Source organism: Primulina tabacum, chromosome 12, assembly GCF_025594145.1.
Source record: "Primulina tabacum isolate GXHZ01 chromosome 12, ASM2559414v2, whole genome shotgun sequence".
In the NCBI taxonomy this organism is placed as follows: domain Eukaryota; kingdom Viridiplantae; phylum Streptophyta; class Magnoliopsida; order Lamiales; family Gesneriaceae; genus Primulina; species Primulina tabacum.
Genome location: NC_134561.1, coordinates 2,001,709 through 2,024,370, shown reverse-complemented (window position 1 = coordinate 2,024,370; position 22,662 = coordinate 2,001,709). Strand labels below are relative to the sequence as shown.

The 22,662-nt window shown below is 34.3% G+C and overlaps 4 protein-coding genes across 4 annotated transcripts; all 4 read left to right on the top strand.

Moving 5' to 3' along the window:
* Nucleotides 1-407: 407 nt before the first annotated feature.
* On the top strand, nt 408-1,058 carry LOC142521298 (uncharacterized). Its single transcript, XM_075624522.1, has one exon. The coding sequence runs from the start codon at nt 408-410 to the stop codon at nt 972-974; it is 567 nt and encodes a 188-aa protein (XP_075480637.1). The 3' UTR covers nt 975-1,058.
* A 4,676-nt stretch (nt 1,059-5,734) lies between these two features.
* On the top strand, nt 5,735-9,981 carry LOC142520549 (maltose excess protein 1-like, chloroplastic). Its single transcript, XM_075623570.1, has 10 exons — nt 5,735-5,965; nt 6,472-6,720; nt 6,840-7,013; nt 7,115-7,405; nt 7,498-7,587; nt 8,465-8,566; nt 8,652-8,770; nt 9,111-9,173; nt 9,269-9,330; nt 9,650-9,981. Exons 1-10 carry the CDS (start codon nt 5,963-5,965, stop codon nt 9,730-9,732), a joined length of 1,236 nt encoding a protein of 411 aa, XP_075479685.1. The 5' UTR covers nt 5,735-5,962; the 3' UTR covers nt 9,733-9,981.
* A 2,203-nt stretch (nt 9,982-12,184) lies between these two features.
* On the top strand, nt 12,185-15,018 carry LOC142520550 (alcohol dehydrogenase 2). Its single transcript, XM_075623571.1, has 10 exons — nt 12,185-12,443; nt 12,583-12,719; nt 12,839-12,885; nt 13,079-13,404; nt 13,495-13,577; nt 13,706-13,781; nt 13,974-14,035; nt 14,131-14,226; nt 14,469-14,630; nt 14,717-15,018. Exons 1-10 carry the CDS (start codon nt 12,407-12,409, stop codon nt 14,825-14,827), a joined length of 1,137 nt encoding a protein of 378 aa, XP_075479686.1. The 5' UTR covers nt 12,185-12,406; the 3' UTR covers nt 14,828-15,018.
* A 1,137-nt stretch (nt 15,019-16,155) lies between these two features.
* Nucleotides 16,156-20,419, top strand: LOC142520548 (putative beta-1,4-xylosyltransferase IRX10). Its single transcript, XM_075623569.1, has 8 exons — nt 16,156-16,599; nt 17,781-17,927; nt 18,023-18,087; nt 18,325-18,394; nt 18,692-18,910; nt 19,502-19,645; nt 19,742-19,877; nt 19,961-20,419. The coding sequence occupies exons 1-8, from the start codon at nt 16,237-16,239 to the stop codon at nt 20,188-20,190; spliced, it is 1,374 nt and encodes a 457-aa protein (XP_075479684.1). The 5' UTR covers nt 16,156-16,236; the 3' UTR covers nt 20,191-20,419.
* The last annotated feature ends 2,243 nt before the right edge of the window (nt 20,420-22,662 follow it).

Here is a 22,662-nt window from a genome sequence, read left to right as displayed (position 1 = left end):
TATAATTTTATAATTAGATTATCAATAAAATTAAAACTCTATAAATAAATCATATTTACAACTAAAATATATTTATAAAAATATAATAAAATAAATATATTTTTTATATTAAAAAAAAAAAAACCCCCACACGAAGCTGACAAAAATTACTTAAAATTTTATTTGGATATGATGGAATATTTCGACACTAAATTTGAAGGTAGAAATTTCATTGTTTGATCTCTTTGAAACGAGGGTAGTAGTATTTTCCAATGCAATCAACACGAACACTAAAAGATACCCCAACCTTTACATGAAATCCAAGTCTTCAATTTCTTTAAAACAATTGTAATAAGCAACATGTGACATTATACAATACACTATAAAATCCCAACAAAACCAACACTTATTCCATCAACTCCAAACAGATGTCCACCATTGCCAATATCCCCTACTTCCCCATCTCACCGCCCCCGCCGCCGCCCCTCCACCCGGTCGCCCCGACGCCACCATCACCACCCCATGTCGTCCCACCGCCACCTCCACCATCTCCACCCCATGTCGTCCCACCACCACCACCACATGTCGTCCCACCGCCACCTCCACCGTCTCCTGATAACGGCCAGACGATCATTATAGTCGTGTTCGTATCGTTAGGATGCATCTTCTTCCTTGCTTTCTGCTTGCTGGCACTATGGTGCTTCATGAAGAAGAGGAAGAAGACGACGATTCAAGAAACCGATATCGTACGTACCGACGAGCATTTGAAGATAAAGGAAGCCATTGTGGAGGGACCTAATGGACCACAAGCAATTGTTCTGTCCATTGAAGATGATAAGCATGTTGAGGAAGAAATTGTGAAGACTGAAAAGTTCCAAGGGAAGAAAATGGCTACAAAATCTTGGGAACTTGATAATAATGATATTGAAGGTGGAGAATCATCTTCTAATGTTAGTGTTCTCCACAATCACCAAAATCTTGGACAAAGGCATTGAAGAAAAATATTCTAATTAATTATTTGAAAATTTGTTTGATGTATATTAATTAATAAAGAAATAAAGCAATGTGCTAATTTATAATTATGATTTGTGGACGAAAATTTCTAATTTAATAAAGCAATGTGCTTGTTGGAATGGTTGGTGTGAGAAACGATATTCACAATAAAAATTAATGCTCTTAGCATAAAAAGTAATGTTTTTTCATGGATTACCTAAATAAGAGATCTGTTTTACAAAATATAATCCATGAAACCGTCTCACACAAGTTTTTGCCTCTTTTTTTTAAGTTTGGGAAGACAATTAACGTTACAATCGAGTCTCAAACGTGAAACATCGTCTTAAATGATCGTTAATGAAACTCTTTTTATTCAAGAAAATTGGGGAACAATAATAGTAAGTGTTGCGACACCGATTTTTTCATAATTTGAGAAAGTGATTTACGTGGGTCTCGAAGTCGAGATATATCTCAAATTAGGAAAATAGATTTCATTGGACCAAAAGACAAGATTTTTAGCGATTTGAGAATGCGAAAAACATAAGTTTGTGCTTGGACAAAATGATTTGATTTTGATGGAGTTATTTGATTGTGTTGATTATATACAATATCGTTGTAAAATCTCGAGATTGACGGAAACCTCTATGATTATTAGCTCTCTGTATTTTCAAATTTTGAACACACATACACTGAAAACAAATACGAACAACCGTGGATGTGCTCAGGATTTGAAAATATGGAGATGTGTGTGCTCAAGATTTGAAAACACAGAGAGTTAATAAACGTTTTTTTCATTAAGTTTTTTTAGCAATATCAGGATTTCACAGGGATAATGTATGCGATTAACCCTATTTTATTTGAATAAAGATTTGAATAATGCATATGAAATATCACATATTTTGGATGTAAGAAATTAGTAAATGAGTCCATTTAAAATTTACCAACATAAATTAATCAAAACGATCAAATCGGTTTGAATATCATGACTTCAAATCCGTCAATCAAAAAACAACCTAAAAAAATTATGAAAATAAAATTCTCCCATACAAATAAAATTTTCAAAAAGATTTATAAATTTTGCAAATAGATATATATGTCCATATCTCAAATACTAAATTAATTGTACAAAATATTTATTTATTTATAATATTTTGGTATATCGATATCACTGTTATGACTAATAATAAATGAGTAGGTTTCTTGTGAGACGGTCTCACGAATCTTTATCTATAAGACGGGTCAACCATACCGATATTCACAATAAAAAGTAACACTCTTAGCATAAAAAATAATAATTTTTATGAATGACCCAAATAAGAGATCCGTCTCACAAAATACAACTCGTGAGACCGTCTCATACAAGTTTTTACCACAATAAATATCTACGTACTGAATATATATTAATCAGAAAATTAATCAATTATTATTGCGATAAATTTACGGAATGCTAGCTCACGACTTGGAAATTATATTATTATTTTTATAAATTGTTCTAAAATAATTTCGGGTAAGTATGAATCCCAAAATAAAAAAAATAATAATATCGGATGAGGAATCTAACACATTGCTAGATTTCGGATACGCTGAGGCTTTTGCAATGGTTCTCTATATAAACGCACACTCCTACAAATTCTGCAGCAATCAAGGAACACGTTTTACAGTAAATTTGAAATTTCGGACGAGGGGTTCACACTGAATGATGTATCTATAAAATGACAATTCAACACATCTCATTATCGAGTTCTTCTCTCAACTCAATACATGTACTTAATTCTATAATATTTGTGAGGTGTTTTGTTCTCGAATTTGTGTTCTCTTTGAAAACACAGGGAGTGTTGTACACCATAAAATATTACAATGGAAATCTTTTCATCTTAACCGTGGTTTTTACCTCTAATAATTTTAGGGGTTTTCATCTCAGTGTTGTTCAGTTTTATACTTTATTTTCGTATTATTATCTCAAGTTGCACGTGCTTCATATTTGAATTGTTGGTTTATATTTGAATGTATTTTTTTAAACAAATGGAACTTGCACGCTATGTTTTGCTATTAAGGCATAAGATTTTGGTTGATTTTGAAACACTGTGTTGAAGTTGGTTTTTCGAGCTCGAAATCTAATGGAGGGAGGCGTTACAAAACCGCATAAAAAGGAATTCACGCGGCACGCGACTTGGAACACACCTTATATCATGCATCTGGCCTTCCCGGCAGGCATAGGAGGGCTTTTGTTTGGTTATGATACTGTTACGAAACTCCTCTGTCTATTCAGTTTTCGAATTCGGTTTTTCAGCAGATTTCATATGGCTAAAAAAGTTTGTGTTGCACGCTTACTAGGTGTTATTTCTGGTGCCCTGCTCTACATTCGAGATGAGTATCCATATGTGGACAGACACACATGGCTTGTAGGTAAATTTTCTTTAAGATTCATACCATTTTTTGTTTGTGGCAAATACTTGTTTTTGTTCATCGACGTTAAGGAAACAATGGTGAGCATGGCAGTAGCAGGAGCTATCATCGGCGCTGCTGCTTTCGGTGGAATGATCAACGACAAATATGGCCGAAAAAAATCCATGATTTCGACAGATGACTTTTTTTATCTTCGGCGCAATTATCATGGCTTTGGTTGTAGGCCCTTGGATGATCATTATTGGAAGAATACTAATCTGTTTAGGAGTATGAATGGCATCCATGACCGCACCACTTTATATTTCTGAGGCGGCCCCTGCCAGGATCAGCGGAGCAATGGTCTGCTGATCACAGGAGGACAATGCTTGGCTTATCTCATCAACTTAGCATTCACAAAGGTAGTTTATTTTTCAGAAATTTTATGCTCACATTGGATTTTAATTAGGTGATTATGTCCATCTTCAACCACATTGCGGATGCATTTTCAGACGAATGGACGTGGCATTGGATGCTTGGGGTAGCAGGAGTTCCAGCCGTTGTTAAGATCATCTAGATGGTTATATAGGCAGATTAGAAACATCATGATGCCCCATTCTTACACTTTTTATTAATACTTTCTCTGTTATGGGGGAAAATTTGATCAAATATTTGAGTAAACTTCTAGCATGAGGCCGGATCTTTCTTTGGAAGACCTTGATCAGGGCGAAGTTAAAGAGGCGAGGGCGAGGCGAGGGTGATTTCTTTAACTTTAACATATATTTGAGGAAACTTCTATCCGAATCAGGCTGTAGTCCGAAGAGATTGAAAAGATGTTGCAGAAGGGATTCAAGCCGAAGTTGTGTGGAGGTCCTGAGGAAGCTGATGATTCCCAAGTGAAACAAGGTGTTTCATTCATTTCTTCAGTCGCATGTTCTGCTAATTAATTACTTGTAATCTGATATGTTAAACAGAGCCGTACATGTGTTTGCCGGCCGGGTCTGAAGCGAAAATTTAAAAATGAGCCATGTTGTTAGGTTAAATAACAGTAAAATTTCAGTTAGCTAAGAATAAATACAATAATCAATACATATATACAAAAAAAAAAAACAATATATTACATAAAAAAACAAGTTAGTAAGTATTTAAAAAATTACATAAATATTTATCAAATATGCATAATCTAGTTGTCAAACCATTCTTTGTTAATCAAGAACATATATAGCTCATTTAATCTATCTAATTACAGTGTTAATGAAAATAAGTCTTTGTTAACTTCAATTTTTATATGTTTCTTTCTATTGATGCAGCTATTATTAATATGATCAACGAAATCTTATAGACAATATAAGTATTTGGGAATAAATCATTCAGTTTCGTCAGACACTTTAGCATATTAAAAAATTATTGAAGTTTCATACAATATTTTATCAAGCTAGTTAAAAACTAACTCTTTAACTTCTCCAAACTGAATAAATATCCAAAAGTTTCTTGATATTTTTTAAATTGTTCAAACTGAAATTGAAGAGAATATCGAGTTTGATCAATTATAAACATAAAATATTCAAATTAGTCTTTTTTATTTAATATTGAGCAAAATTTTCATTTCAGTATATCACTAACTCAAGATATATATGTAATAAAAAAAATTTGGATCTCCTCAAAGGCCGGGCTAAGAAGCAATGGCAATCCGACCTTGATGTTAAATTCCATCACTAAATTGATATATATTTGTATTAATCAATAATTCTACCGTTTTTGTATTATGTTGCAGTTTTAAAATAAATACAAGTTTTTTTTTATAGTTTTAATCAATAAAATATTCTTGAAAAACAATAAAATGTATATTTAATGGTAAATGACTGTTTAACTAGATCATATATCGATTAATTATTTATAAAATTTTAATATCAATTTTCATATAGCATTTTTTTAAAGATAAAAACTTGTGTGAGACGGTCTCATAGGTCGTATTTTGTGATACGCATCTCTTATTTGGGTCATCCATGAAAAAATATTATTTTTTATGCTAAGAGTATTACTTTTTATTGTGAATATCGATAAGATTGACTCGTCTCACAGATAAAAATTCGTTAGACCGTCTCACCACCTATTCCTTTTTAAATATACAAAGGGAAATTATTTCACTTTAAAAAAAATTGCATCGGACACTAACATCTTACAATTGAAATAAAATACTAGATTCGAGATTCAATTATAACATGATAGTAACTCTATGTCAAGATCTAAGATGAAGGTAAGTTTTTTTTAAACCAACAAATAATTAAATAAAAAAGTCGTTATATTTCATTAAAAAAAATATATTATCTAAATATGGAGAATCCCAATAAGATATTTTGCGGCTATACGTACAACTCATATCGTTTGTTTCCGTCCTACTGAACAAGCACATTACACCTCTCACATGCTGCCACCTCTACGTTCTGATTCACAATATTCAAGAAACCCACTCCCGACCACTGCACCGCACATTTAATTTTGGCCCAAGACTTGATTTTTCTTCTTGATGTTCATGCTTCAATCGTCCTGTTCTATTGATGCGTGAGATTTTGGATCTGCTGGTTGCAAGAAAGGATTGAGCATTGGAATGGTGAGTGTTTAGTTTTGATTGTTTGTGTTGTTTACTTGCTTGTTGAAATGCTCAGTAGAAATTTTGGTTATGGGGAGGCTGGCTTTGAGTGGAATCACGGCAACTTGCTTAGCCCTTTGTGTTTCTTGGCTTGATTACGGATTGATGGGAGGAAGATGTGGTGATAGGGTCTTGATTAGGCAGTCAAATTGATTGATAAGATGTCTGCACGAGTTCTTGTTGTGTAAAAAATGCAGCTTTGTGAAATTATTACTTAAAAGAATGTTGCAATTGCTGAAGAGGTTTGGTGAATTCTGTAGTTTGGAATTCAGCTATTTCGCTGTTCCCAAAAGTTTAGCATTGTGCTATGTTTGATCGATAATTTTGGCACTTGCTTCAGGGTTCTACAAGAACATCCATGGGGAATACTGGGTTTTTTTTTTTTTGAAAATGCTACTTTATATATGTTTCTGGCACTAGTCTAAGCTGACCGGACACATAATCCTGCTCTTTTATCTCTGTTATAGTCTATGGCGGTCTCATTACGGCCCTTGTGTAAGGTACCTCTGTTAGCTTCTCTACCATCAAACAGGTGTTCCTTTAGTTGCTATCCTCGAAGTTTAGATTTCGGTCGTCATCGTCAACCACAAATACGACAAGTCATCGATGGGAAGTTTAAGCAGAAAGAGGCACCATTATATATCCGTCCAGTCAGCTCTCACCATCTCGAACCAGTGTTTGCGCTTAACAAGGACCATCAGCATCCCTCTGATGAGGTACTTGCATTTACGAGAATTACCTTATAATTAACACGGGCACTAATACTGTTGAAAAATCATGGAATGAATTCTCTTTTCTTGTCGTCATTGCTGACTACGGAATAATTCATATGAAGGAACCAGTGAATTTGAAAAGAGGCGAGAGCTTTGAGCAATGGGATTCAGTCACGGGTAAATTTGCAGGAGTTGCAAATCTACCTTTTTTACTGCTGCAACTTCCCCAGATCATACTAAATTTCAGGAATCTTCTGGAAGGAAATAAGTCAGCACTCCTGGCTGTCCCATGGCTTGTAATGCATTAGTGTTCCATATCATTAGGACTTGGGTTGTGGTTAATATGACCTCTAAGATTGATTCATATCAATTGTTTTTTTTTTTTATTGTTTTTAAGGGTATGCTGACTGGAATGCTCGGGAATCTTTCATTGCTGTCATACTTCATTAAGAAGAGGGAGACTGGAGCAGTGGTGGTGCAAGCATTAGGAGTGATATCAACTTATGTCGTGATTTTGCAGTTGGCATTGGCTGAAGCTATGCCTATATCTTATTTTATTGGCATTTCGATTGTGGTTGCCTTTGGTCTCTTTTTAAATTTTATGAAATATTTTGATTTGCTCAAATCAGAAATCTGGCTCTTTTGGGAAGAATTTATTACCATTGGTGGGCTCTCAGTTCTTCCCCAAGTAATAATCTCTGTCATTGCTAAAAAATGCATATACTATATGGTTTCAATGCTACATTAATTTCTTAAAAAGTACGCCAATGATGCTTTTAGGTGATGTGGTCAACCTTCGTCCCTTTTGTTCCCAACTCTATCCTTCCTGGGGTTATTTCATTCGTCGCCGCGATAATCGCTGTTCTTATGGTAAGCATGTCATTCCTGGTTTCTGCTTCACTGTTTAATCGCTAATACACATTAAAGCTCAAGATGGACAGATTGAAACAAATGCATTACCACAAAAAATGGAAAGGTTACGCCCATATCTCTGACGATGCATAAGCAAATAAAACCCACCTTTTGACAATGGTTACCTGATTATACGCATACAGATCTTAAAATTTTGGATCTTCTTTCTCTCTCTCATGAAAACTGACTGTACAAATTAAAAAATTTAACTACAAAGGTATAGAAAAAGTAAATCAGCAAAAATGACATGAAAATGTGAAGAAAAACAAGTTGATGTATCATTTTATTATCTTGACGTGATAATAGTTGCATCAAAGGATCGTTACTCAAATGCCCTCAAGTGATTCTGAGTCATCATTTAAATTTTTTATACTTCTCTGCTTGCTTTTCGGGATGTTTCATTTTTTGCTCCACCTCATGGAGAGAACCTGTAATTTTTCGTCTTCATTCAATTGTTTCTTCTCATACATGTCCTAGCATTTATTCTCTGTGAAGGTCTTTTTAGCATTCTCTATTTAGTTTCTGACGTAGCTCATTTCAAGGTAGAGATTCTAGCACCACTTCCTGGCTGGGATGATTTCATTTGTGCATTTTGTTTTTATCGGAGTATCAGTTGCCAACATTCTCAGTATTGTGATTCATCCTATATGATGCTAGAAGTTACTCTTGGCCTGAGCTTAATTATTTGAAAACATTGGCTGCTGATTGCTTCTGCAATTTTTTAACCTGCTAGATAATGAATATGAGTTCTGCTCGCACAATTTCTTATCTTGATTTGCAAGAAAGAACCTTACTTTGAAATTCTTCTTATGTCGCAGCTTCTTAATTTTTTCAGGCTCGGATGGGCAAACTCCCTGAAAAAGGTGTCAAAATTCTAGGATCATTATCTGGATGGACTGCCACACTTCTTTTCATGTGGATGCCCGTTGCGCAGATGGTAAACTTTGCTCTTCTTTGCAGGCTCATTTACATTCTCTATGGCCTTGAGAGTTACTTCGGCTCGAAATAAATCTTCTTTTCAGTGGACGAATATTTTGAATCCTGACAACATAAAAGGATTATCGGCTATTACAATGTTGCTGGCCATGATTGGCAATGGACTTTTGCTCCCACGGGCCCTGTTTATTCGTGACTTAATGTGGTATGTTGATTTCCTCTGTTCCATTTATGAACTAAATTCCCTTAAAATGTGGTTTATGTGATTTAGCTAGTATAATAAACATAGAATAGATGAACATCAAAATGGAGTACATCATTTTGCTTTTTACTAGTTTTGAATCACAATGTTTTCAGTCTCAAACTGGAGCATTTCTTGTGAAGATATTTTGTTTTAGCACAAGCTGTGCATCATCCGTCGGTTACTTCAAACTTTTGTAATCAATCCTCCACTTGGTTTCATCTTAATCACACACATGTTAGTCTTGGGACGGAGGAATTATTAAAGCGGAGAATTGGTGAGTTGACCACGTCTTAATTTGCAGGTTCACTGGCTCTGGCTGGGGATGTGTGTTTTATGGATGGGGAAACCTTCTATGCTTGTACTGGTAATCTGTTTGATATTATCTAGACATTAGTCCCTTTTGACAAAATCAGGGCGGCAGTTCTTTACTGGTTTACTAATAATGTGATTTGATATCAGCTTAAACAGTACAAGCAGGGAGTTCTTCGTGGCTGCAACACTTGCGTTTTTTGCCTGGATAGGTGTGTCCAATAATCATGTTTCATTAATGATTTAAGTTAATGCCATGCATGTTAAAGTTAAAATATACGAAGTATTGCCTAAATATGGATGATTGCTAGGCCTATTTCAAGAATTATCTTATTCCCATTTTATGTCCTTGCCTTCTCTTAATTGCTCTCAGATGTGCACATTCTCCAGCATGCTCAAAGCTTTCTGATAATCTTACCTTTAGCAATTCATTATTTTTTTAACTTTCTTTAGTCAATTGTAGAAATTATTTTGGCCCATTATTTCAAACTCTTCTTTTATTATTGTCCCTTTATTTTCATGTTACTTCAGGACATACTTTCTGGAAAGATTCGCAAGTCTATGGACTTCGTTCCCCATTCTCGTCTTTTAAAGAGCTCGTTTTCGGTCCTTGATGTTAATGTCCTCCATTGTTAAATGAATGATGCTGCATGAGAGATTGGTGATCTTTTTCTCAGCTCCATCAAGATTCTAAGTTATACATATCCCCATGCTATGTAAATGAGCCGTTCCTATCGCAATAGTCTTGCATCTATGCTGAATAATTTGTTGTTTTTAGGAAACTTGAGTAGTCAAAGATGTATACTCTCTACTTGATGTAACATCACCACTTCAAAGTTTTTTTTCCAGCCTTTCATGATCTCCTTTGTTTGTGATGGCTTCTCTGCTACCATACGGCGTTTAACATTCAAGTTCCTCGTAGCGTTTTCAAGTAACCATATGTTTTCCGGAGTTGAGAACTATTAGTTGATTCTAGAAATGGAGTTAGTTTTGCGATTGATGTATTAATGGTACTTGTAAACGAAGGCATGATCAAGAAATGATTTTCATTGGAGCTGACCATCATATTATGGAGATGGAAGACTTGCACTTCATGACATGTTTTAGGAATATAATGGCTAAACCTGAGAAAATATTCAAGCGTAAAAGTTAATATTCAAGTCAATTTTTATTCGTAGAAATTTTGAAAACAAAAAGATATTTTGAAAATAAGAAGAATTAAGTTAAAGATAAAGTGGGGAAAAGAATGGGAGGATGAAGAATGTCTTTTTCTTGGTTTTATTCAGAAATAAAATAGATGGTATTTGTTAAAGGCAAAAATTTGTGTGAGACGATCTCACGGGTCGTATTTTGTGATACAGATATTTTATTCGGGTCCTCTATGAAATTTTTTTACTTTTTATGGTAAGAGTATTACTTTTTATTGTAAATATCAGTAGGGTTGACCCGTCTCACTGATAAAGATTCGTGAGATCGTCTCACAAGAAACATACTCCTTTTAAATTAATCAAAGTGGTTTTTCTAAAGGAGTATTGATAAATTCACTATATGTAATGTGACAAAATTTCAACCATCGGATCTCAAGATTATGAGTGGACACAGAATTTGTCATAAAGTTATTATATAATTAATTGAATATGATGGGATGAGATACCATTGAATTTGTAATTGGGACCATATTTGGAGTGATTGGAACTAATTTATTATAGTATTTTGTGAGACGATCTTACATATTTTTATCAGTGAGATAAATAAATCATGCTCATATTTACAATAATAAGTAATATTTTTGACATAAAAGTAATAATTTTCCATGTGTGATTCAATTAGAATATCGATATAATAAAATTGATTTGTAAGATCGTCTCACAAGTTTTTTTGAATTTATTATAGCTTTAATCTTAAGAGACCCGTAGTCTCATCTAAGCCTATATTTATTTATTTTTTAAATCTTTTGCCGATTTGCAATTTGTCCAATCACAAAACTTATAAAAATAATAAATTGATGTTTCTTTAAAATTTACCAAAACCATTCAGAGAAGTCGGAGTGGCAAAACAAGCAAAACACGCAAAACACTGTGTATCTTTGGAAGTCCTTGGAAGATGGTTTTAGAGAAATGGGTATGGCCCCCACCTTTAATTATTTTTATTATTAAATAATATAAATATCGTTTAAAGCACAATCATGTACCATGTGAAACAAAAACAAAATATATCGTATCATATCGAAAATTATACGTCGTATAATGAAAATTATGATATAAGAATAATAAATATCAATATTGTACCGAAAATTTAGGTATATCGAGTCTTGGTGTATCGACATTTTCGTTATGTATAATTAGCATATCGATTATATCGAAATTTTGCTATATACCGGGATTTTAATAATATATTGATGGTATATATCGTTTTATATCGAAAGCTATATTCTTTTTTGGGTATTTCGTTACATACCGAAAATTTTTAAATTACATAGCCATACCGAAAATTTCAGTATTGGTATCATATCGTACCGAAATTTTCGATTTTTCGGTACGATAACCTCGGTACACTGAAAATTTTGATATTTTTTCCCACCCACGATGCAATGCGTAAAGGGAGCTTTGCTTGGGCTTTTCGTTAATGAAAAATGTTAAAAAGAAATTCAATATTTGATAAAAATAGGAGTAAGTTTTATATGTGATGATGAGTTGATTTATATTTGGATTGAATGATAATAGTTTTGAAATAAAAAAATATTTTTTTCATGGTTCGGGTGAGCACATATTTTTTTTTATAAAAATGTAAAATATTTCATATTTTTATAAAATAAAATTATTGACAAAATTTAATTATATTTAATGTTACACAAAACTATAATATCGAATGTGTGTGGCCTTGAGACCTGGCTTGTAGCCCAATGATCTCACCCCTTATCGAATTAGTCGGTTCTTCGGATTCGTTCCTCTCTCCGCTTATGTTCTAATAAAAAAGAAAGGCGTGTGACCGACCTTATAACTATCACGGGTTTTAAATATGGCAGAAGACTCCAAAAGTGTACTATTAAGCGAATACCATGAAACCAAAACAGCGAAACAGAGGGAATCCAAGCAACAGCAAAAACCTTGGACTGCCTCGTGTATTTTCCATACAATTCTGTTATCGACAAAAATGTAAAAAATATCCAGTCCAATCAAACCAATGGAACGATTCATTTCCCCACTATAAATTCCTGGCATTTCATTTCAGATCAGCGATAAAAAATTCAATCATTTCTAACCATTTTACAGTGATCAAGAAAGAAATATGTCGAGCACTGAAGGGAAAGTGATCAAGTGCAGAGGTGTGTATTGATGGTTTCAATTGATGGTTTCAAGATTCTTGAATGATTTTTGGTTTCGGGTTTTTTCAGTAATGAAGAATAAGTTGGTGGGCCAATTTCTTTTTTGATTATTTTTTTTTCTGGGTCTTTTCTGTTGCAGCTGCGGTGGCGTGGGAACCTGGAAAGCCGCTGGTGATCGAGGAAGTAGAGGTGGCGCCGCCGCAGAAGATGGAAGTGCGATTAAAGATTCTTTTCACCTCTCTTTGCCACACTGATGTGTATTTCTGGGAAGCTAAGGTGAACAGAATTTGTATATAAAAAAAAATTATAGGATTTTTTTTTTTGGGGTTTAAGAAGCTTCATCATCATGATCGTCATTATTATTAAGTTTTCCTTTCGTTTCTTGAATTTTGTAGGCTCAAGACTCCGTCTTTCCTCGAATTCTCGGCCACGAAGCGTCAGGGTATGTTCCGTGATCTTTATTGTTGCTCACTCTATGCGGTAATGGGGATGTGTTGGATCTTGAATGAAGGGGATCTGTGTGTTTTGTATGACAGAAATTATGGTTTTTTAAAATTGCAAATGAAATTCGAGTATGGCTTTGTTGGAATGGTGTAAGAGGGATGGATTTTGAATGTTTTCGTGGCGTTGTATAGGATCGTTGAGAGCGTAGGGGAAGGGGTAACCGAACTCGCGCCGGGGGATCATGTGTTGCCAGTATTCACAGGAGAATGCAAAGAATGTGCTCACTGCAAATCAGAAGAAAGCAATATGTGTAGTCTACTGAGGATCAACGTCGAAAGGGGAGTGATGATCCACGACGAAAAGACTCGATTTTCAATCAACGGAAAGCCCATTTACCATTTCCTCGGCACATCTACATTTAGTGAGTACACTGTTGTTCATGTTGGCTGTGTCGTGAAAATCAACCCCCTTGCTCCTCTTGACAAAGTATGCGTGCTGAGTTGTGGGATTTCAACAGGTTAAAATTCGATCCCAAAATGCGTTGTTTTTTTCGTTCTTTTGCTGAAAATATTTGGTAGTGAATGATTTGTTGATGACTTTGGTATAGGACTCGGTGCAACATTGAATGTTGCCAAACCAAAAAAGGGCTCTTCAGTGGCGATTTTCGGGCTTGGAGCAGTCGGACTTGGGGTTTGTTTCTTGATTTCTCATTTATAGATTATGTTTATTCTGCAACTATATATTGCCAGTTTATACAGAAAAAAGTAAAAGTAGTAGACAAGATCTGTCGTTTAATCTTATTTTTAATGAGATTTCAGGCAGCAGAAGGAGCTAGGCTTGCTGGTGCTTCAAGAATTATTGGGGTGGACTTGAATCCCAGCAGATTTGAAGAAGGTAAAATAAGAAAATGTTAAGAATATACCCATGAACACAAGAAGCACTAGAAGATTATTCTTGAGTTAATATATTTGGAGTCTTGGAAAATTACATTGACACTGTCTCGATACACAGACTCCCTTCGGTTCAAAGACTTAAAAACCGACATATGCTGTCGCTTATTTAATCAAATGTTGTTTTTACATGCAGCAAAGAAATTTGGTGTGACTGAGTTTGTGAACCCCAAAGACTATGACAAGCCAGTCCAAGAGGTAATGCATTTATCTCACTGACGAGTCCTTTCAAACACATCGCCTCACATATTACACGTACATGACGTTTTCTTGTGCTTGTATCCTGTCCATAGGTTCTAGCTGAAATGACAGATGGAGGAGTGGACAGAAGTGTTGAATGCACAGGAAACATCAACGCGATGATCTCTGCATTCGAATGTGTTCACGATGTATGTTCCTCCAAACACATTAATCTTAAACCAGACTTGCTTTTTGTTGGATAGCAATAGTTTCCCCGATTGTGCTTTTTGGCTGTTTATACAACACAATGATCGAAACGTGATGTTTAGATTACTGCACCGTTAAAAAGATTTGATTTGCATCAATACTAGTATCTATAGCTTATGATACAATGCCTAGCGCTTGATCCTGCACCATCATCACAAAATTTAATTGGTCACTTGATAAATAGGGATGGGGTGTTGCTGTTCTGGTCGGCGTCCCACATAAAGACTCTGAATTCAAGACTCATCCGATTAACTTTCTGAACGAGAGAACGCTCAAGGGCACTTTCTTTGGCAACTACAAACCGCGATCTGATCTTCCATCTGTCGTTGAGCTGTACATGAAAAAGGTACCTTTTCTTAAGATCCCATATAAATTCAGAAAACACTAGTGACTACACATAGTTTCTTTTCTGATCATAGTTCTCGTGTTCAGGAGCTCGAACTGGAGAAGTTTATAACGCATGAAGTGCCGTTTTCTGATATTAACAAGGCGTTCGAGCTCATGCTGAAAGGCGAAGGGCTTCGTTGCCTCATCCGGATGTAGTGATCTTGATGTTTCAGCAGCAAGGAGAAGAGAATAATGAAGTTTGTTGTATGTGTGTTTTGTTTTCTGTTCTGTTTTTCCCCATTTCGATCAGTACACTATTCGAATCGGTTAGAGTCATGTCACATGTTACCTTTGTCACACAAGTACACTTTCGGACACCATTCGATTCGATGATAGTTCGAGATTTTTTTTTTATCGATGTTTCGGAGAGCATATAAACTTTATCTATTAAATATTCTAAAAAACGTGATATGTGACAAAACATCAACACCATGTTTCAAGTTTAACGAGTTTTATCTCATATTAAATGTTAAAAATAAAATTTGAGTTTTTATTAAAATTTTAATTATCGCGTACCAATAAATAGATTTAAAAACAAAATATATAATAAATTTAAAAATAATGCACAAATTCTCAAAATTTTAAACACATAAATCTCCAATTGGAAAGGAACGGTCTCCCGAATCTTTATCTGTGATACGAGTCAACTCTACCGATATTCACAATAAAAATTAATACTTTTAGCATACAAAATAATAATTTTTCATGAATGACCCAAATAAGATATCGGTCTAACAAAATACGATCCGTGAGAATGTCTCACACAAATTTTTGTTCCATTTTGATATGAGACAGTGTGGCTCATGAGTTTCTTTTATCTCGAAGAGAATTTGTTTTGTTTTTTATGTAAAGAGTTTTTTAATTGATAGAAATTGAAAGGATTTTAATTTTTAAATATGATAATTTAAAATTTTAAAAAAATCATATTTAATCACAATTAATCACATTTAACGTGATTGTTTTATTCACGTTTTTTGCCAAATCATAGTGTTTTTATCATGTTTCATGTTTAATATCGTTTAATCCAACATTTAATCTCGTTTATAAGATTCTAAATTGGAGTTTGTACATTTTTTAATTGAGATTGTTTTTAGAATGATAATATATTTTAGGCAAAAATTTGAGTGAGACGATCTCACAGCTCGTATTTTGTGAGACAAATCTTTTATTTGGGTCATCCATGAAAAAACCTTACTTTTTATGCTAAGATTATTACTTTTTATTGTGAATATCGGTAGGATTGACCCGTTTCACAGATAAGATTCGTGAGACCGTCTCACAAGAGACGTACTCTATATTTTATTAGCGTTTTTTGCCAAATCATAACGTTTAATGTCGTTTGATCCGGCATTTAATCTCGTTTTTTAAACAGTATAATTAAAATAATTATTTGTAAAATTATATTGGAGTTTGTAAATTTTTTAATTGAGATTATTTTTAGAATGATAATATATTTTATTATTTACAGCTTTTTTATGAAAAACCTGACCCATACGACGCCGTCGTGTCCTTCCTTTCACCTGCAAAAATCTCACTTCACAGTAGCTTTTTCGAGGTTTCCATCAATGGCGAGCATGAGCACAAACACCAAGAGCACCAGATTATTCTCTCCCCACCCCCACCACGCCACCGCCCACTGCACACGAACGCACCAGATCGGAGCCCTCGTGCTCGTTGCCGCCACCTTCTTCCTCACCAGGCTCTTCGACCACTCCCTCGGCCCCTGTTCTTCGACTCTCCGCAGCTCATTCTCCGCCTCCTATGGCCACAATCCTCCGCAGGATGTCGCATTCGGAGACAGCGTGCACCTGGATTTGAAGATTTACGTGTACGATGAGAACGAGATCGAGGGTTTGAAGCTGCTGATGTATGGTCGTGATGGGAAGATTTCTGCTGACGCTTGCGTCAAAGGCCAATGGGGCAGTCAGGTGTTCTTTCTCAATTTATCAGGTCCTTTTTCTGCATTCTGTAATTGTTTTTGGTAATCTTGAAGACTGCAGTATTTGATAAGATTTCGTAATCCGGGCATACGAATTGGATGAGAAATGGTAGGGGAGGAGAAATTATTTAAGCTGAAGACTCAAAATACATTGTAAAATGGCAGACACAAGGTGATGGGGAAATTCAGGCCAATTGTGACGAGTAATGTAGATTAAGGACATAGCAACTAAAAGTTCAAAGAACGAATTTTCTGCACCTATTTTCTTTTATTTGAGAAGAAATAAATCCATGAGACAAACTATAGTACAAAGTTCAAGGCTATCCATCTATCTGTTGATTGAGCACCAAATGCTTTCGCATAGTCAGTTGAGTACTAAATAGCTTTGCATCGTCACTTGATCGCTGAATAGCTTTGTGTGGTCAATGTATATATACTAAAACATCGTTCAACTGTACTAAGCAGCTCATTTCTCTTTATGTTGATGCTTCTTGATATATAGCCGTTATAAACTAGTAGTCGCAAACTAGCCATTACAAACTCTTTTGGATGTTTACTTCTGCCGGTTCTGTATATAGTAGATATTGTTTCAACTGTCTGCTGTGCAACACGTTTGTTATGCTCCTGGTTAAGAGGATTTCTATTATGCTTATGGTGAGAGCAAAGCATATACAAAAAACTACACTATTAATTAGACTTGTTAGTTAGTGATACTCTTGCTTTGTAACAATCACAATAAATGTCACAATGGATCTGTTGTAAATAGAGATCTGGTAGAATTCAAGAAATGGAGACCACCCATGCTTTTGCCTTAGCTGTGGCATGGAGGGTTTGGATTTGGGTTTTGGTATTAGGAACTAGAAATGCTAATAATATCATAGGTAAGATTATGGTATGTGAGATAGATTATCTTGCATCATTTCCTTGGATTAAGAAAAGATAAGGTACTCTTTGTAGTTTATTTAGCGGAAAATTTTTTTTTATGCATTAAGTCATTAACATTACTGGAAATTGTAGAATTAATACTTCAAGCATTTGAAGATAATATTATTACCGGGTAGATGAGGAGTGTGATTTTGTTGTTTTCTTTTTTTGAATTGTTTGTGAAACTACCGCAAGCTAATATTTGCACGTTCCCTTTTGCACCTTCTTTCCTTCCTTTTCCTTCAGGTTAAAATACATAGGCTGCTTTTGCAATCTAGGTTACGGACTAGAAAGAAAGAAGAAGCAGATTTGTTTTTTGTGCCGTCTTATGTTAAATGTGTCCGAATGATGGGTGGCTTGAATGATAAGGAGATCAACCAAACCTATGTCAAGGTAATGGTGTGATTCAATTTTTCTTGTAAAAGCGTAGTTTCTTAGAAATCATGCTTATGCTATTATTATTTATATAAGCATTTATTTGGTTTCAGGTTTTAAGTCAAATGCCGTATTTCAGGTTATCTGGTGGCCGCAACCATATTTTTATTTTCCCAAGGTATGACATTCAAATCGTGGAGGATGTGCTTAGCATTGACATCTTAAAATTTGTCCCACACAAGTTATAGTACCTTCAGTCGTTTGTATGAGCTACTTCATTGAAATATTCATGAGATCAAAGCAAGAAAAGGTGGATAGAAGGTCTTGTTTGAATTATCTTATTGGTTTCAGCTTTCTTCAATCTGATGACATCTTGTATTGCTTTTCATTTGTGCTTGTTTATTTTGAATTGCAGTGGTGCTGGAGCTCACTTGTTTAAGTCTTGGTCTGTGTATTTGAATCGTTCTATTATTCTGACTCCAGAGGTATAGTCCTTTACATACATATGCCTCGTGTTTCCATAGTGAAGAAAAATTTAAGTTATTGGCATTTCCTTTTATCTTGAGGGCCACATACTAGTACTGAGTTTTTGCTCTCTGACTTAAAACTTTAATAAGACAATGGTGTGAAGTTCTACACGTTATTCTTTTGGATTCTGAATCTCTGATGATGTGTGATTCCCCAGGAACAAGAAGTTCATCTTGACAATTATGTTAATGATAGTTGCTTAATATTTCGAATTAACATCTGATTTGAAAAATGTATTATGCTTGTACATGCAGGGAGACCGAACAGATAAACGAGACATCAGCGCCTTCAATACATGGAAAGATATAATTATACCAGGAAATGTTGATGATGGGATGACTGCTGCTAAGGGTAGACGGGTAGACCCTTTACCTTTATCAAAAAGGAAGTATTTGGCGAATTATTTGGGTCGAGCACAAGGAAAGGTTGGTCGTATGCAATTAATAGAGCTAGCGAAACAAAGTCCTGATAAGGTATGCCCTTTCTAATGGTTGGTTACGTCTTATTTTCTCCTCCTGTTAATTAGAAACTCCTTGGCTGGTTAATTTAACGGGAGGAAAACAGTTTACCGGAGATAATTATGAATCTTTTCTACGCAAGTACCTAGAAGAAAATATTTGCCTATAGGTCATACACTAACAGCTTACTGAAGTCTTTGGACTCCTGCATCCCTTCCTCCAAAGAAGAAAATTAAGAAGCCGAACCTTGAAAGATTCATAATCAATTGGAAGAGAATTTTAGGAAGATTTGAAGAACATTTATGGTAACTTGTGCACTATTTTTAGGAAGAAACCATGATTAACTTAGATGATGGGAGATGAAACTTATAGGTTTTAGTTGATTGTTCTTGTCATTTTCCGCACCTCAGTAGAAATGTCAAGAGGGATTAACTAAAAGAGAGAGTTGAATTTGCAATAGTGAAGTCAATGCTACTACCCAGGGTCTATGATCTGATTTCTAGATTTCAAGAACTCAAAAGTAAATTTCACTGTTGCTATTTTGTGTTACCACTTACCATAATTTTAAATCCTTCGAAAAGATGTGCATGTTGATACTGTGAACAGGTGGAATCTCCAGATTTGAAGTTCAGCGGCCCAGATAAACTTGGAAGGATAGAATATTTTCAACACCTCCGCAATGCCAAATTTTGTCTGGCTCCTCGTGGGGAGTCATCATGGACTCTTCGCTTTTACGAGTCATTCTTTGTGGTATGTGTCTTACTTTATTCTTACAAGCCTGATGCATCTTTATCTCGGACACAAATTATATTGAACACACTGCTGCCCATTATTTGCACCAAACAGGAGTGTGTCCCAGTTATCCTATCAGATCAAATAGAATTGCCTTTTCAGAATGTAGTAGACTATACCCAAATATCGATCAAATGGCCGTTGACTCGTATAGGTCCTCAACTTTTGGAATACTTGGAATCAATTCCTGGTGAGACTACTGAATTCCATTATTGTTTCTCTCTTATTTACTAGACCAAATGAGTCAAGGATATATATTTGAGTTTCTTGCAGATAAAATTATCGAAGAGTTAATAGCCAACGGTAGAAGGGTAAGATGTTTATGGGTTTATGCTCCAGATTCCGAGTCTTGTTCTGCTTTTACTGGAATTTTGTGGGAACTTCACAAGAAAGTAAGACGATTCCATCAGTCTGCCGAGACGTTCTGGCTGCACAATGGATCTGTTGTAAATAGAGATCTGGTAGAATTCAAGAAATGGAAACCACCCATGCTTTTGCCTTAGCTGTGGCATGGAGGGTTTGGATTTGGGTTTTGGTTTTTGGTTTTTGGTTTTGGTTTTGGTTTTGGTTTTGGGTTATCTGTACTATTCTTCTTCCATTTATATTCATTTCACTTTAACTTTACAAATATGTAAACGATGTATAGAAAAGCAACTGCTTTACTCTAGGGTAATTTGTCCCATTGGCCAAACTGAAATGGGTTTTTATTTCCAACAAATTATAACTTCTCAACTTGGTTTTTGTAGTTTTCCATTGAAGTTTCAGGTCCAGTTTCAACTTTGGCTCAAGTCTGAAATAATTTTTTGTTGATCGGGATACTTGAGACCATTTGGTCACCATGTTCGACTGCGTCCGATATTTATTTAACAGCATATTTTCATAAGTGGACGTGATTGAACAGGTCTATTTTTAAAGAGTAGGTTTCTTATGAGATGGTCTCACGAATTTTTATCTGTGAGACGGATCAATCATATCGATATTCACAATAAAAAAGTAATGTTCTTAGCATAAAAAGTAATATTTTTTCATGGATGACCCAAATAAGATATTCATCTCACAAAATACGATCCGTGAGACCGTCTCACACAAGTTTTTGTCATTTTTAAATAAGGTCCAGTCTGTTGGACTGGTTTAAATAAATGACTGGACCGGTTCAATCGAGATGTTATATAAATTATCAATATAATATAATGAATAAAATATTTTAAATTTAAAACTTAAAAAATGTATATAAATAGATAAATAAATATATTTATCAAAATTTAAAAACTAAATAACTTTATATATACGTCCGAAATACGAATTATAGTTCTATAAATATATTTTTAACAAATTCCAAAGCACAAACAATCATTTTTATGTATAATTAAATATTAAACTTAAGGTTTTTAAAATAAAAAATAATAATTTTTCAAAAAAATAAATAAAGAAAACCGAAAAACCAATTCAAACAATTGATTAAACCAGTTTTTAACCGAATTTGACCGTTAAAATGGTTTTCTAGTATATTCTAGACCGGACGGATGACCGTTCCCGGTCAATCCAGTTCAATTTATTTAATAATTTCCCCTTTCCTATCAATTGTGCAGGCCTGAAATAATTCCAAAAAAATAATAAATAAAAATTTCCTATTAAAACTCTTTGAGTAGGTCTCTTGTGAAACGATCTCACGAATCTTTATCTGTGAGACGGGTCAACACTAACGATATTCACAATAAAAAGTAATACTCTTAGCATAAAAAGTAATACTTTTTAATAGATGATCCAAATAAGAAATTCGTCTCACAAAATACGACCCGTGAGACCGTCTCACACAAGTTTTTGCCAAACTCTTTTGTACATAAACATTTTAATTTAGAATTGGGAGCCTAGAATTTTAAACATGTGATATATTCAGTCTAGGTGGATATCTACAAACCCAAGATTTCAATCCACACTTTTTTGGATATAGAGGTGACTGGTTCACCCGGAGGCCGGATCAAAATAAAACACACATTGGGATATGAGAATCTAAGGACGATATTTCTCGTGTCATTTTTTCCTTTTTAAAAAAAATCAAAAATCTGAGTTATTTATTTATTGAAGTTCAGATTCTGTAGAATTTTTTTTTAATTTATATATTTATAGTTTCTAACACATCAAGAGTGTAAACGAATCGAATCGATTCAAAGTTTTTCGAGCTAAAGACGATATTTCTCGTGTCATTTTTCCTTTTAAAAAAATCAGAATCTTATTTATTTATTTATTTATTGAAGTTCATATTCTGTAGAAATTTTTTTAATTTATATATTTATAGTTTCTAACACTAGACATTAAGAGTATAACAAACCGAATCGATTCACGAGTTTTTTGAGCTGATTCGAAAAATATTTGATTTGCATTCGAGTTTATCGAATTTGACCCGAACTCAATTATGTTTGAACTTTTTTAGAACCGAACTAGAACCCAAATTATTTTATTTGATAGTTCGTGAACTTTAATATTTTATTAATATAATATAATTATATATTAAATGAATAAATTTCGAGTCTTTCGAATATTTATTTTCGAGCAATTATTCAAATAGTTTGCGAACATATTTGAATCTTTCGAGCCGAACTCGAATTCGAACTAAAAATTTTAAAATTTTCGAACTTCGATCCGAATTCAAGCCTTCAAATTTTCTTGATATTCGACTCGATTCGATTTGTTTACAACGCTCTATACACCGAGTGAGCAATCCACCATTTATGGGTATGAAGGTCTGACATTTTATTGCCAACCTAAATCCCAAGGCTATTACCAACATCTGCCATTTTTCTAAGCAAAAGAAGCCTGTGGTAGTGTGGCATGTTCTTATTTTGGTTAATAGAGAAAAATGAACTTGCTCACGTTTTGATCAATTATTTATTTTAAACACATTTTGTTCTGGAATGTTCTTCTATCTTTGTCTTTCTTTCGCAACTTTATCTTGACAACTTCAAATATGATAAAAA